General features: G+C 42.3%; 1 protein-coding gene across 3 annotated transcripts in view; it reads right to left on the reverse strand.

Moving 5' to 3' along the window:
* Positions 1–17,028, reverse strand: part of LOC143354794 (neural cell adhesion molecule 2) — a 472,552-nt gene that overhangs the window by 105,804 nt on the left and 349,720 nt on the right. For all 3 annotated transcript variants that reach the window (XM_076789122.1, XM_076789121.1, XM_076789120.1), the window contains exon 2: positions 267–399. In XM_076789122.1, the coding sequence (XP_076645237.1) occupies positions 267–399 (133 nt within the window). The remainder of the gene's footprint in view (positions 1–266; positions 400–17,028) is intronic.

Genomic DNA, 17,028 nt, shown 5'->3' on the forward strand with positions numbered 1-17,028 from the left:
TAATCTATTTCAGACTCTACCGAATTTCGAAGACGTTTGTGGTGTACAAACGTATAGAAAGCTGCAGATAAATTACAAACAAATGGACTAAAAAGTTGTGCAGCGTCGTACAGTGCCGGCGATATGAAATGAAATTTCTGTGAGACAGAATTTTGCGAACAGATGGAATTTCAGTGGGAGTTTTTCGCAGTGTTCAGCCAGCGAGATGTGAATTTGCGTAAACGTTCGTAGTCTGCTGGATAGAAGTGGTGCAAGTATAAATTTACCTGTATATCGGTGTGTCTGCGTCCCCCTTGTACCAAATAACTAGATGTAGCTTGTCTCCGGAGACCGGCGGTTCCACGTCGCACGGTAACTGAGCAATTCCACCTGCCACTGCCTTCGCATCTATCATTGTCACTGTAATGACAAAGACAAGCCGTGAGTCAAGGTACATCATATAATAAGAAAACGACGGTGGCTGGAATTTGTATCAGGCATTCCGGCTTAAACGGTTTCGCGGAATGCTATTCGCACGTTTTCATGCGACAGGATGCATCTACCCCGCTTTCCTAGGACGTTATCGATGCTGCCGTGAAATTATCTAGTTCTCAGTTACACGTTGCACTGTAATCATTTCGTTCCATCAAAGTTTGCAACTGCTTCTTGCACGATAATCATTTCCTTCGGCCAGCGAAATGAGCGTTGCAACTGCAAACTGAACCGATTTTGCATGATTAGAATCGTGAAAGTACTATATTCCATGTTCACGTCATTATATCTCCCTGCTATATAAAAATGCACCTCTCTTTACTTTCTTCGATCTCAGTTTGCAATTGCATCTCACTCAATATTATTCTCTTACAATAATTTCAGTAAAATTGTATAATAGTCTATGTAATTTTGCATAATCACAGTTGCGAATGAGCCTCATTTTTTGGACAAATTTTATTGTCTTTGTAAATGAAGCTATTATTGCTTTTTTTATAAATTGATGAGCTGATTAAATACATTAAGCTTTCAATTACAGTTCGCAGCTGCTCAATCAGAATCGTGACTGGAATTTCATGTTTCTCCTCGTTTTCTTGAATCATTAATACTGCAAGTACGTATTTCAATTAATGAAGTTCAGTCGCTCCGGTTTCCAGCACAAAATTGCATTAGTTACGAGTAGCATTTTGCGTACATTGCTAATTATGTCGGAATGTATTACGTAAGCGGGTGAAACTTCGTTAATTAAGTGTGGTAATTTCAGATTTTACTCTTGCCGTTTGAGTTAAGATCGGCTAACATAAATAAAAGCATGGAGCGTTATTAATTGCCAGTGACGACTGTTTGTCTTATCGTGATTGCTATCTAAACACCTGTGCAATGAAATAACTTTATGCAGTGACATTCAATTTGGAGTTACAATGTATAAATTATTATCGAATAATTAAAACACTTTCGTCGAGCATCTGTATCATAGCGGACTAGTTGTTAAATAGCGAGACAATTAATTTTGAATTGTGCCGGTGTATTCTATTGATTAATATCGAGTATAGTAATCAAATTCGCTCCTAATCGAATAGCAATTACTTTGGTGTCCCGTTCAGGATACACTGTTTGCAACATTCTAATTATGACGTCATTAAGTATTTAAATGACTCGATAACAGTCAACTAGTGAAAATAAATTGCGTAGTTTAATGGAGACCCTGCAGGAAGTTCGTGTCAAAAAAATAAAATAAAAAAATGGAAATTGCAAATTCGCACGGCGGAAGTTTCTTGTCAAGGGGGGACCGCGTTAAATAAATTTCGTTGATTGCTCGGTTACGTCAAATATTAATTTTCATTGCATATATCAGCCCTAACCGCGGTGATTCACTGGCAGCGATACCCAGGGCTCGTTACGCGATGAAAAAAGAAAGTGTAATTAGAAGCATTAATCAAATCTAATTGTGGCAATTAACCGGACCGGCCTGAAGTAACTCGCTCTTTCCATCTCTCCCCCCCCCCCCTCTCTTTCTGTCTCGGTTACTCTCTAAGCTGCACGGTGAATACATAATTTTCGTTAATAATTAAACTACGGACAAATAGACGCTAAGTGTAACGCTACACCGACGAAGATGCCCCGTTAATGACAATTAGACGGTTCATATATTCCCCGTAGTAGTTGGTTCCGTCTGCGAACGGTTGCCAAGAATGTCTAGTTAGCAAAGAAAGTGCGCCTACTGTGCCGTCTCATTGCTCGTTATAATTAGTGAGGTTAGCAAACTGTCTCGCGAAAACTCCTCATTTGCACGTTCATCGCAAGATACAGGTTACGCTCAAGTTAATCCGCAAATAGATTTTCTATTTTATTTAGTGCACATCCTGACTGATTGATCTCAGATACATAGTAATTAAGATGGTCTCTGGGACGTTGATAGCCTGATAGCTTAGCACTGACAGGATTCTCGAATCAAGTTGTCATGTAGACTGTTTGCTTGCTATTTGAAGTAGATGCTTGATCCAAGTGTCTTAAAGTCACTGAAAACTTAGAAAGCTGGAGCTTTCGAAGGGCCCTAAAATGTAGTTCTCCAAGCCCTATTTATTTAATATTTGAAATAAATACTTGGTCCAAGGATCTTAGCTGCCTGGCACGGATAGATAAGGTCCTAGAATTGAGCTCTCCAAGGCCTAGTAGTACAATATATGAAGTAGGAAGCTAGTCCAAGTGCTCAGTAATGAGAAGAATAAACTATTAAGCCTGTGATTAAGTCAGTGACTGAATCCTGAAGGCCTCGGTAGCTTAGCACAAATAGAGCTCTAGAACCGAGGTTCCTGGGCCCTATTTATCTAATATTTGAAAGCCATACTCGGTCTAAGTGCTCAATTCTTAAAAATAACCAATACTCAATAAAATATCATTCTGGGAATAAAGTATCATTTCTGGGACCCCGGGATCTTAGCTGCTTAGCATTGATAGGGTCCTAAAATTGAGGTCTCCAAGGCCTAGTATTAGTTTAGGTGCTCAGTATTGAATATGATGAATTATTGGGCCCCTAAACTGACTGAACCCTTAGGGTCCTAGTAGCTTAGCTCAAGTAGAGCCCTAGCACCAAGGATTCCAGGCCCTATTTATCTAACATTTGGATTACACATCTCTCCAACTTCTCAATAACGAAAACTAAAAATCCTCGAAGTCGTAAAGTCGTCAGGACCCCTCAGATTTCGTTAATCTCATGACGTTCCCGCGATCACTATCAGGCGGTGACAAGATTCATTCGCATCTGTGAACTCGAGATTATTCAATCACACGGCGATTAGAATCTCCCTGCGTGCCACGCTTAACAAGGACTCGATCTCCAGATGATTGTTTAATAAAAGGACACGCCGGTGATCAAGTTATTAATCCATTAACTGAATCCCGCACCCGTGGGAGCCGATGTGTTTCCCGTACTATCGCGAGCCACGCGGACAAATAACCCACGCATTATAACCCGTTTGCATATTCATAAGAGAAGGAACGCATTTAAGCGAGTTAACGACTCAACGAGCGCTGAATATTCTTGACAGCCACGCGAGCCGGCATCGTTTTGCGTTTTAATCGACGATGCAAATCATTGTTGACGTCGCGGCGGTCTGCTGGTCGAGTAATTGGCCTGTAGCATCATCGAAAAATTGTTTCCGTTTAATTAACAGGCTGTCGGGCCGATAGAGGCGGCTCTAGCCTCGGAAATCGAGCCAGCAAGCATGCTGCTGCAGGGTGACAGTTATCTCAGCGATCTAATCTTCTACTTTCTATCAAAAATTGATTTTCTTCGTGCCGAAAATTTATTTTCTTTTCGACTTTTGAATGGGAAATTCGGGACTCGGGAAAGTTGATGGTAATTGTTCAAAGTAATTTGTCAATTTAATACCAAGTGTACTGAGCTCTGAGTAGAGTGTTAACCCTTAGCACTCGAATGGCGACTGTAAGGCGCCACTAAAAATTGCTGCATCATTATTCAAAATATTTTTTACGTTATTAAATTTGTTTGTATCCAATAAATTACTAAACATTCCAGTATTGTACGAGTAAATTGCACCATTTCCGTATGTATAGCATGAAAAAAAAATATATAGATGGGAAATATTCTAGGTCGGAAGAAATGTTTCGTTTTGGAGTTAAAATAGCTTCGAGTGCAAAGGGTTAAGTGTCTCCGCAAACTATCATCTCACGAAAGATTCTCCCTATAAAATCATTTTCCATAAACGCATTTTTATACGTCCACAGTGTGTGAACAAATTCTGAGAACCATCTTGCATAAGTTGACAGCGTTGCATTAAACAATCAATTTTCAAAGGAGAGTCTACGTGCGTGGATTGAAAACAAATATTTTTCATATCGTGGCTCTGACAATTCGATCGATCACTGAACGTACAATAATCGAAAAATGAAAAATCTGTCACCGGTCGTTCGACTAACAGCGCGACATTTCGCGATGAATAAAAGTTCATTATAATCCCTAAAAATTTCCCACAGTCAAAATAATGTTCACGCAGAAGCGCAGCTAGTGAAGTTAAAAAAATTACGTCTCCACGATACGAAGTCGTTGAAAATGGCTGTAATTGTCAACGATCGGCGGAGATTAATTAAAAATTGCGCGAAGCTTGTTTCGCGCGCCGCGTGAAAAAAGAGAACTAACCGCGAAAGAAAAACGTATGCGAGCAGAGAACACAGAGCGAGAAATTATCGAGCGAAGGCCGTGGTAGTGCGATTTCGAAATTAATCTCGCACGCCGTCGCGTTGCCGCACCGGTTAAAAAAGCCCAAGTTAAGAGTGAAAAAGGGAATGCGAAATCATGCACGGTATTTTTTGTTCCTCCGTCGAAAACGATCGAAACGTGAGAGAGAGAGAGAGAGAGAGAGAGAGAGAGAGAGAGAGAGAGAGAGAGAGCGACGCTGTTTTAGAATGACTCGAGGGCGAATTTGTCGTTGACGGGGCGAAACGGAGGAGCAATTAATTGACGGTGCGTTAATTATCGCGTGCCACACGGCCGAATATTCGGAATATTGTAAATGGCAGCGGGACGACTTACGACCCATTTAACATTTCGATGAAAACGCGCGGACGTTCTAGCGCCATGCCAGCGCCGCGCAATCAAAGGGGACAAATGTTTTCGGGCGCCATCGCTTCCGCCCACGCCCGGAGAAATCGAAGAACAACGGTTGACGAGGGGGTGGAAGAGGGGAAGGTGGGAGGTGGTGAAGGGTGGGAGGGGGGCAGGTTTTATGCGGCACTGATTTTAATTTACCCGTCCCGGAGTGTGAAAAATCGTTTCGGGGCCAGCATTACGCAGACGGAACAAAGGGAACAATGAGCGTTTGTTACGGACCAGTGTCATCAATGGCTGCTCCGAACAATCCTGTTCTGCACCGACGCTCTCTCTCGCTGATAACCTAATATCGTTAGGGTTTGCCTCTCCAGTACAATGCGCGTTTAACACTTTGACGGTCCCGCTTCTCGCGGGAAAACATTCTTCCGCTGTCGAACAGCGCGTGCCGCACCCACGCGCTCCCTTTTGTGCGAGTTTTATTTATTTATTTCTACTTGTCCCTTCGAACGCGAAATTTGTGCCTGGTAAAGCGCGGGGACTTTGGAAAAATTGGCAAATGCGTTTCTAGTGCTGTTTTAATTTCAATTTATTAGTTCTCTTCGGTCTCGTTAAATTCTACGACGACGAAATATGTGACAATTTTGGTAGTTTATCTATGCAAACATAATAGCGATACAATTTGTGTAAATTATTTATGCATGAAAGGAGCATAGGTTTGTTAGAAATTTAATAACATCGTTACCCGATTGCTAACGTTCTGAGCATTTCTATGAAAACTAATTTAAGTTATGATACAGTGGAATAAAATAATATGAAAAATCGTGCGTTCATATGAATCGTCTATTTATTTCCCCAAATCACGCACAAATCAACCCAAGGCAAGTTTCCATCGTTCCCATCGCGAGTAAAGTTATACTCTCTTGACGCGTCGCTCGATAACCACAGTTTCCACGAAGTCACGACTCCGGTCCTCGACAGCGCCGTAAAATAAACTGAAAATATTTTCGAGCGATCGTGAACTTCCCGAAATTCCCGGCGTTTCGCCAAAGTTATCATTGACGCGAGCATTACGCTCGAAGTCCGCGGTCTAATGATAAATCGAACGAAACTTTCTGAGCGACAGCATACGCGCGAAAACAATTCTCGGACGCGAAGTGTCCGTTCGACCGTGGAATTCTGTCCGTGCGGAAAAAGAGTGTAAAACGAGAAAAGCAAAAGGCTGAAATTTCTCTCGCGGCCTCTCTGTGTTCGCTTTAAAAAAAATTGAATCCGAATTTTCGAGCAGGGTGGACGTGCTGCTGAATAAAAAATGGCTAACGTGCCGTTTCACGACGCACCCGTTTTCTATTTGCTATAAGCCCATGTATGCGCGCGCGTGTGTGTGTGCGCGCGCGCGCGTATGCGTGTACATGTCGGACGGGTCTTCAAAGTCGATTTTCTTGAAGACGGAGAACTGCGGGGCGAAATTTCATTCGGAACTTTTCACTTACGGAATTTCGCCGCGAAACTGAAAATTCCGCTCGAATTCCGCGTCACTGTATCGGTGACAATGTTTATCCTTCGATTTTTCTACAACCTTAAAATGTCGTATTAGTGGAGCACAATCTTTTAATTATATTAGAATTTATTCACTCTCATTTGCCATTTCGTTCATTATTTTCCCAGTCAGAATTCTAACAGAAAATTTTTATGTATTTTTCCTCCGGGGCTCGTGGTTGTGCTGTTTGTTTCTACGAAATTATCACAATTTAAATGTCGACGATTTTCCGAGAATCGGTTATACAAATCGTTTTTGGATCGACCGTGCATTTTTAGGTGCAGTCAACGCGTTAATGAAACGCCTGTTTCGACTAATAATTTACTATTTACGGGAGCGATCGAATGAACCGGCTTTCGTCGGCGGGAAAACACAGCGGACTATTGTGCAAAACAGGCGAAAGCTTTTGTTCCCGGTCTATCGTTCGGAATCGCGTGGAACTTTCGCGGGACGCAAGAATAACAGATTGCCTGATTTCAATAACCCGCGTGTCGGATTTCGAACGAGGGTTTTCACGGATGAAGTTGGTTTTCCGGGGGTGAGGAGTGCGTGTATGTGTGTATGTGTGTGTGTGTGTATGTAGAGAAAGGTCTCTCGCGATCGAGGGTAGAAACAAAAAGCGTTGGTCCTCGGGAAATCGCGGCACCGTGATACCTTTATCTCGCCACCTGCCCGGTCTCCTCTGCCCCGGACGAAAGCCTGTTTTAAATGCTCCCTAGCATTGTTTGCGGCAACTTTCAGGCGCTTTTACTACCGCAAACAGCCATTTTCATTTAGTTTTCTTTTCATCCGCTCGATGCGTTAAGTGAATTTTACTGGCCACTTCCATTCCGTTCCCCCTTTCATTCCGAACGCAGACCCGAGCCTGTTTGGTAAATCTAATCCTTGCTTTTCATAAAAATCTCCTACTCGCAATCCCTTGTTCTCTTCCTCTTGTTCGGCTGTTCTTTTTTCGCCCCCCCCCTCCCCCGACCCCTTCATCCGAATCGATTTTCCTTCAACACGTTTCATCTTTCTTATCCTCTTTTCTTAACGGCCTATTATTTTTTCTCTTTGCCTTGCATCGCTTTTCTTGTCTTCTTCTGTTTTCCTTTGATCGTCTCTTTCCTCCTTGTCTTCTATTTCGTACGGAGTCACTTGTGTTTTCTGCTTTTCTACTGCTAGCTTATATTTTTATGTTCTTTTCTGTGATTAAAAAATATTTCCATCAATTCTTCAAATTAGTGTCACTCGCATGTACATCATTGTTATTTCACGGAAAATACAGTGTGGTCTCATGAGAAAATATTTTCATTGTCTCAAAGTGAATCAATATATTCTCCAATTGTTACCGTGAGCCTTTGTCATTATTTGTTTTCAGTGTCCGAACAAAGAAGTTTTCTTCAATTCAGAGAAAGAAAAGTTGCGTGGAATTTACAAATATGTTGATCGTTACTGATTTATAAAATTAATCTTTCCAAAAAAAAAGGTATATGCAAGAGAAAAATTTGAACAAAAAATATTAAAAGTTTTCTTCTCGTAACTACTCCTCTCTTTTGAATCAGAAAAAACCCGAACGTTCGCGTTGTGTTTCGATCAAAAATGTTTTTTCGAGGATGAGGTAGGGTTTCAAAATGTCCGAAGATTTACCAAGGGTGAAAAATTCTTTTTTTTTGTGCCGCTGGCTCAATGTCACACGGAGGACGTCCGAATTAATAAAATCGATGTCGCTCGTGCGGGACGGGTTACACGTCACGGATATTGTTGGCGGAAAACGTTCTAAATGGAATTTCTATTTTTTTTTGCCAGCCGTGTCCGTCGATCCGTCGATACCGCGGGACTCGAGCTCTGCATTTGAATATATGATTGGCAAATTTTTTTCCCCCCGGTTCGTTCGTTACCCTCGCTATCGAGCCCCCCTATCCACCGTTCCATATTTTGTTTCTCGTCCCGGCGTTTCCGTTGCTCGCGTAGCTCTATTAACTTCTTTAAAAATAAACGGCAAAGTAACGTTTTTTTTTTCCGATTGCTGATACGGGAGAGTTGATACTACAATACCGGGGAAATTTCTTGCAACCCTTCGGGCTTCCTGGCAAAATACCAGGCCTTAAAAACACGGTATAATGAAAAGCTTCTATTAAAATTTTGGGTCGTTTTTATTCTGCTCCTCTGGATATTAAAAATACAATTTTGTATTTGATAGATGATTTTGTGAATTAATTTTAAGTGACAGCAGATTCTATGCAAATTTATGTTCACTTTCATGTGGACTTTATTAACATTAAACCTACTAGCCAAACTACAGTCCTCTCTCGATATATGTCGCAAATACCTGGGCGATAAAAGTCGCAGAACTATACCCACGAAGCTCGAAGGGCCTCGAACGCCGAGGAGTGTAAATATAATACTGCTTGGGTACGTCGTTCACGTGGATCAAAGAGTAACAGTATCTCCTGGACGATATATGTCGCTGACAAATATCGAGAAAACACTGTACCTACTTGCTGAATTGACTCGGATTATTTAGCCTGGAATTGTTGAAATAATGAAGACTATCGTAAGAAATGGTGGAATAAATTTCTTAAATCAAACATATATTATTATAAAAATAGCATAATTTCAATACAAACTTAATCTTGTAATCTTTATAAAGCAACACATGTCAGTTACTTTTAATGGATGGTAGGTGTAGCGTTAAACAATTCAATTACCGTCACCCACATTACAAGTCTTCTACTCTCGCGCCTAAATTTTTATTGTTCCAGGCTGTATAAAAATCTGAAAAAATTCCGATATACATATCAAAGTCCCTGATTCACCGTATAAGTGTTGCCTAAACGAAATGTTCAATCAATTCTCCACTAAAGATACAATTGCGACGGAAGGCGTTAGACAAAGAAATTTTAAGAACCTAAAGAACCGGGAGTTTAAAGATCGGAAGAAAATTATGCTGACTGGTCCATTAGATTCTCGACAATTCTTTTGGCCCACCCGGTGGATTCCAACCACTGGTAACTTCATCTCGTCGAATTCCTGGGCATCGGTGCAGTGGTCAGGCGTCGCTGCGGTTCCCGCTAAATTTCAAACCGAGCAGCTGCGCGCGATGCAAATATTTGCGCTGTCGTAAGCCGCATCTTAATTCACTCGGATGTTGTTCGACGTCGACTAATTACGAGTGTGTTTGTTTCCGAAAGGGGATAGGGCAGAAAGAGAACGATCCAGAGAGCGCGAGAGAGTGAGGGGGGGTGGGGGGGGGGGGAAATGATCCAGGGTCGGCGTCCGCGTCCATTAACGGTCTAAAATTGAAATCACGCGCGGCCGTGTGTATTTATGGTGGCATAACTAATACTTGAGCGACGCCGGTTGCCCGTGGATCGTTAATCCACTTTGCATTAATCGACGTCGATCGATCGATCTATCGCGGGCCGCGGTGTAACCGTTCTAAGTGCGCCCGCGGAAATTTTATGCAAACGCCCTGGCTCCGAGAGCTTAATGCCTTCATTTGCCGTCGGCAAGGTCGTAAAGTGCCGCTTCTTACTAATTTGCAGAGTCAATAAGCGTTCCGCTGCACCGTGGATAGGCGAGGGGGCGCAAGGGACATCCGGGGGATAGGTGCATTTGTGATCGGTTACCGATTTCCTCGAGATTTACGGGGACACGAGCGGAAAAATAACGAGGCTCGCGGAATTTTCCCGGATTGTTCTCCCCGAGCTCGTTTCCCGTGACCTATGGGGATCCACCGCGGACCGTTGATCGAGCACCTCCTTTATAAATCGGGAATTTTATTTAGAATGTTTCATAATGGATTTTATTCTCTTTATAGGGGACCGGTGATTTGTGGAGGGGAGCTACTATCTGGATACCATGAGCTCTTTCTTGATTTATTTCCAGATTATACACTCTTGCTGGAGCTGTCAGCACTTGTTACGTTGACAGTGTAATTTTTAATGCAGCTTTGTTCAAACATATTTCTTCCATTTTGGCCTTTTCGTATTTCTGGTACCAAGTTTCTTGGGATTTAATTGAACATTTTTAGGGGATTTCTAGATGTAATTTAAGCATGCACATTTTTGGCTGAGCTGTTTATAGACTGTCAGCACTTACTGTTACATAGACAGTGTTATTTTTAATGCATCTGTGTCCAAACATTTTTCTTCCATTTTGGTGATTTCGTATTTCTGGTACCAAGTTTCTTGGGATTTAATTGAACATTTTTAGGTGATTTCTAGATGTAATTTAAGCATGCACATTTTTGGCTGAGCTGTTTATAGACTGCCAGCACTTACTGTTACACAGACAGTGTTATTTTTACTGCATCTGTGTTCAAACATTTTTCGTCCATTTTGGTCATTTCGTATTTCTTGTATCAAGTTTCTTGGGATTTAATTGAACATTTTTAGGGGATTTCTAGATGTAATTTAAGCATGCACATTTTTGGCTGAGCTGTTTATAGACTGCCAGCACTTACTGTTACATAGACAGTATTATTTTTAATACATCTGTGTTCGAACATTTTTCGTCCATTTTGGTCATTTCTGGTACCAAGTTTCTTGGGATTTAATTGAACATTTTTAGGTGATTTCTAGATGTAATTTAAGCGTGCACATTTTTGGCTGAGCTGTTTATAGACTGTCAGCACTTACTGTTACATAGACAGTGTTATTTCTATTCCGTCATTGTTGAAACATTTTTTTTGTTAATACTTATCCGTCCTTTTCTCCTTGCTATTTTCGTGTCGAGTACCAGACGATTTAATTCAATGTTTCCGGGGAGCTCTGTCTTGGTTTATTTTAACCGTACATATATTCAACCAAATATCTTGCAGTAAGATCTTATAACAAGCGTAAATCCTGCCTTGTTAACAATAGCAGTGCATTCATTTCTCGCGCTCCCCAGAGCGAACAGCCGGACAGTGCGCGCAAAGTGGCCCCATTCCGCGGAATTAATCTCCGCGCTTTTAATTGTCACCGGCTCGTCGCAGCGTAATGTTTCATTTTGAAAAATCCATGTTTCCATTTAAATATTCCTCTCTCCACCGGGGAAAGAAGAAACTCCTGGAGACGACGCTAAACATCCACCGGCGCATTTAAACAGCCACGGGATTCTCCCGCTTCCGTCCAGAGGCCGAGTTCTTCGGGAACGTGTTTCAAAAGGAGGGGTAGAAAAGAGGGAACGCGAGGGGGTTGGGAAGGGGTGTAGAGGGGGAAGAGAAAGAGAGAGAGAGAGAGAAAAATGGAGAAAAGCGACGGGAAGCTGCTTTTCATCCGTCTGTACCGCCCGGGAACCGCAGCGGTAACCAAACACCGCGAGTAAAAAACCGCGGCATAATTATATCAAGGAGCGAAAGAAAGATGGCGGCGTCCCGACGAGAGTGAGAAGGAGGCGTGGCGGCGAGCGAAATGGGGGGCGGTGGGGAACAGGATCGACAAAGTGGAGCGTGGACTGAGAAAAATAGCAACAAGTTCGCCACTATTTCAACCGCTCGCCACTTGAAACGAAACAGTGGCGAGGGTTTTTCAGCTACTTGTCTGTTTTGATGAACTTAGTTCGCCGTTGTGCCGCAAGTTGCTGCGAGCATGGCCCCGTTACTATGGCCCGAATAATTATTCCGGCGCTGTAAAACGCGTTTACGAGGAACTCCGGCCTCCGCCGCGAATCCCGAGCGATCTTTTGCTATTTCACTTTCCGGAGAAGCGCGTTAAATCCCCCGGCAGCGACCGAACGGAATCGATCTTCCCGAAAGACGAGCCTTGTTGCGCGAGAAAACGTAAATTATTCAAAGGATGGATTGACAGCTCGTTTTTGTCATATAAACTCCGCTGTCTAAGAGTTTTTGGAAGAAATGTCCACGAAAGAATGCTTTCGACTCGCGCACGGTTGAAGACGTTCGAGAGCGTTGCGCTTCGTAACTTCGAGCCAGTATTTCGGATCGTTCGCGCAAGATTAGGTTCTCGAGCAATTGGAACGCGTGCGACACGGTGCCGTTGGTCCAGAACCGAGCGAATACACGTTCGAACGGTGCTCAGACGTGGCCCGCAGGAGGGTCGAGGCTCGCAGCAGTGAATCGTAAGCAAATCGCAGCGAATTTTCGCGGCTCTGGGACTGGGGACGTCGTTTTTCAACCCCCGGCTGCTAGGAACGTGCACACCCCTCGGGACTCGTCTCGCCGAGCGCGAATAAAGTTCCTCGGAATCGAAGACCACCCCTTTCTACGGTGCTCGGAGTCTGTCTGCTCGTCTGGCCGGTTAGGAACAGAGCGCAGGAAAATTTTTCGCGTTTTTAAATGGGGCGAGACAACGGCTCCGCTTCCTCTCCGCTTGATTCCGCCCCTCCCCGCCTCGTCCCGCTTGAAATCTCGATGCCAGACCGTCGCCGGGCCTCCCCGGGGAATATTCTCTTGGCACAACCAGCACGCAACTTACTTACAAGTGCTCATACATATGTATCCCATCAACATGCATATAACATCCGAGTAATTAATGTATGGCTGTCTCATTCCCCTACCCTCGACCACCCCTTGTCACCGCGGCTCTACCTCCCTCTCGTCTTATCCTCGTCCTGTTGTCGCCCTTGCTTTCCTCCCCCCCCTCTCTCTCTCTCTCTCTCTCTATGTTCTCGGCTCAGGCTCTTTCCCTCGCTACAGGCTTTCGAGTCATCCCTGTGGAAGCACTTCTCCAACCCCTGTTTCTCACCCTCGTTTTTCAACGGTTTTGCGGCCGCTCCATCTTTCAGGAGCCTTCCTTTTTGCTTTCTGCACGCTACCCCCGCGATTCGCTGTCGCGAAGAAATTTGAGACGATGGGAAAAATTGCCGATGGGTTTGCTGCATTTTCAGGCGATTTGATCGCGATACTTCGCGTAGCAGGGGGTTGACAAGTTGGGAGCACAGAAAATGTGAGTTTAACTGCAAACTCAGTGTCCATTTTATTTTTTAACTGTTAAATTGATCAGTGACCGAGGCGAAGTTGTTTTATCATTCAATTTTTGGTGTCCTGAAAAATGTGTTCAAAAAAATGTATATTTATGGTGTGATTGCTTTGGGGGTTGATAATTGACGGTTGATTTAGCGGTTCCTCTCAGTGGACTGTAGGTATCGTCTCTGATTCGCAAAAATGCTTATTTTGCGATGAAGCTTGCTGACAATTGAATATAATAAAGCGTTCAGCAGCGTCGAATTTTTGCAGCGCTGAAATTTTTATAGCGCTGAGATTTTTGTAGTGTTGAGATTTTTGTGAAATTGAGATTTTGTCGTGATGAGATTTTTGTAGTGCTGAGATTTTTGTAATGCTGAAATGTTTAAACTGTTGAGAATTTTTTAGTGCTGAAATTTTCATAGAGTTGAGAATTTTGTGGTGATGAGATTTTTATGCAATTGAGATTTTTGTAGTGCTGAGATTTTTATGCAATTGAGATTTTTGTAGTACTGAGATTTTTGTAGCGCTGAGATTTTTGTAATGCTGAAATTTGGAAACTGTTGAGAATTTTGTAGTGCTGAGATTTTTGTAATGCTGAAATGTTTAAACTGTCGAGAATTTTGTAGTGCTGAGATTTGTATGATATTGAGATTTTCGTAATGTCCGGCGAATTTAAGGATTTGATAATATTTTAATGTTGTTCCGGGCAAAGAATTCTGAAGATCGTATTGAAATAGTTAGGATGAAATTGTCAAGATTCTGTGCACGAAACGACATTGTGCACTTGCGCCCCGTCACCGTGCCAGTATTAAAATACCATAAGCAGTGAAAAAAAACCTCCTCGACATCCCCTAAAGCGATCCTTTTCAAATATCCTCTAAGCCTCCGCGTGTATTCACCATATGGCCGAAGACACGTGTATTGTTAGAAACCTCGTCTCTCCGTTTATGACTACCGTGTGAATAGATTCATGACTTTATCGTAAACTGCTGAAACGTGTTCTGCGAGGCATTCCCGCGTCATCGAAAAAATATTATGCTCGAGCACCCCCCTTCAACATGAATCTACATACGTGTAGAACATAGATGTAGAAATGTTGCCGGCGGAAATCTCCATTCTGCCTTTCACGCTTTCTTGTCGACATAAATTTCAATCATTTCATGGGAGATCTTAAACCTTCAGGGGCTTCTAAAAATCTACTTTCAGAAATATTGGAACCGAATATAAATTTCTATTCGACTCGATCCTCCATAATTTAATTTGTTTCTAAACTGAATAAAATGTATCTAACTTGAAAAGGAGTTGGAAACTATATATTATAAAATGGTTGGAGTTGCAATAAAGAAATGCTCTCTGTTTTAGCAGTAAAATCAAACAGGACTTGAAAAATGCAAATAACAAATATGTGACTTCAACAATACACAAGATAAATTCAAATCTAACAAAATGTCACAACGACAACCTTCCAAAAGTATAGAATGAAAAATTACGATATTATTAAAAAATTTTAATATTGAAGCAAACTTAATGAAAATTCGTACTTGCAATTATTTGGCAATACTATCAAAAAATGCACGCAGAAAATTTCTACAAGCTCGGACAAGTCCCCGGGGTGCCACAGCAGGATTAATCAAATTGAGATGATTACGTTGTATTTTATAGTTGCTCTTCGCATGTAAAAATAAAATAAGCAGCAGATTAAAGAACACACGCTATAAATTCGTGGTAACAAATTAATTCTTCTGCGCACACCCTGTAGAGGCGTGTCCTCGCACCCCTTCTTGACTCCCGGTCTCGGTTCATAAACCCTGGAGTCATTAACAAGAGGATCACAAAAACAGAAACACAGAAACTCTTGATCCACGATCCACGAAACCGGTCCGATATCAAATTTAATAAGCAGGCGCGCGTGTGGTCGGATTCAAGGTGAGGGTCGCACGGGTGGGGATGACGGGTGAAAACAAAAGAAGAAGCGCACCAAGCCGGAGAAAAACGAGGGTGAGAAATAGGGGTTGGTGAAGTACTTCCGCGGGGATGACTCGAAAGCGAAGCTTGGGGAGACGTGAACTCAAAGAGAGGGGGTGAGACAGGCATATATTTAATTGCTCAGACTTTCAAGATCCGTATAAAAATCCTAAAAAATCAAAATTGATCGAGGTTTTAAATTTCGCAATGCCTCGAAGACCAGAAATTTATTTCCAAGACGTTGTCTAAAATTCAACCCTTCGTCTGCAAAATATTTGCCCGATCTCTTTTATGTTCTAGGCATCAAAGAAGGCTGAAAAAATTCTCAGACATTTATTATAATCTCTTATTTATTGTACAAGTTATGTTATGGCCAAATGTTTAAACTTCTAAGACGTACAGTTTTTAGAACTATATTTAAGATTGAGCCCTTCATCTGCAAAAGACAGTTGCCCGATTTTGTTCTAGGTCTCAGGGAAGCGTGAAAAAATTCAGAGATGCTCATTATAGTCTCTAATTTAATGTAAAATTGATGCTTCAGCCAAATGTTTAAATTTTTCCAAATAAAAATTCGACGGAAAGCCATGGAGAAATGGGAATTTTCCTCGAAAATCGCGAGTTATTAGACTGGCAGAACGTTAATGTTTTCCCACCTGTTTTTGCTATTACACTTTTGAATGGTCACGAACACAAATCGAAACTCGTTCCCTTCACCATCGATTTTCCACCGGTCGAACACAGAACCTTTAATCGCATATGTGACATTTTAGTTAATCGGCCTGTTCGGTTAATATCGTGTAAAAGCGATCCCGTGTTTGCATATACCCGTTGATTTATGGAGCTGTGTAGAGGTGTTCGTGCGAGAACAACGAGTTGCCGGCGGCGGCCATAGCGGGGATAAAAATCATTATAGTGCTGCTTCCTCAATGAACGCGGTGCCGCCCAAGACTCATCTGGACAAGAGCAAAAACTCGTTGATCAGGATGCCACGGCCGCTGTTCATTCAAATTCCACTGGTACCCTCGGCGTGGTTGTTATTTTATTATCTTTAACCAGAGAGCCGCGCAATTATCGCGGCGGCGTGGCGCTTAGAAAAACTGGTCGTACAATTCTACTTCGTCATTATGAGGCTGTACTACGAGGCTAATGACTCTAATCTCTGCCTCTATTAGACGGAAGAAAGAAAATTTTAAGTGGACGACTGCTTATTCTCTCGGGCAATCTGGCAGCAATCAATCTGTTCGTAATTGCTTTTAGATTCGTTTTCACGTCCGCAGATGAAGCTATATCATTTACGCATTTTTATCCGGAATTTCTAAATGGCGATTTAACGTGAAATTCCGAAACTAGAAATAGTTTCTGCGATGAATACAAAATTTCCTGTCGACGCTACGCGTCCTCAACATCTAGAAACATCGATCAAAATCATTCGTACAGCAGTATGATCTTGCTAGAAAAAGAAATTCCCATCTAGTGCTCCCCTTAGTAATTCCGTGTCGTCGAAGAACTCTTTCGTACCGGACAGAATCAAGTTTCTTCTGTTCGACGAGTGATTAAAAATGTCCTGTGCCACGCGCTTAACGATCCAAGACA

This window comes from Halictus rubicundus, chromosome 6 (genome assembly GCF_050948215.1).
Source record: "Halictus rubicundus isolate RS-2024b chromosome 6, iyHalRubi1_principal, whole genome shotgun sequence".
Taxonomy (NCBI): Eukaryota; Metazoa; Arthropoda; class Insecta; order Hymenoptera; family Halictidae; genus Halictus; species Halictus rubicundus.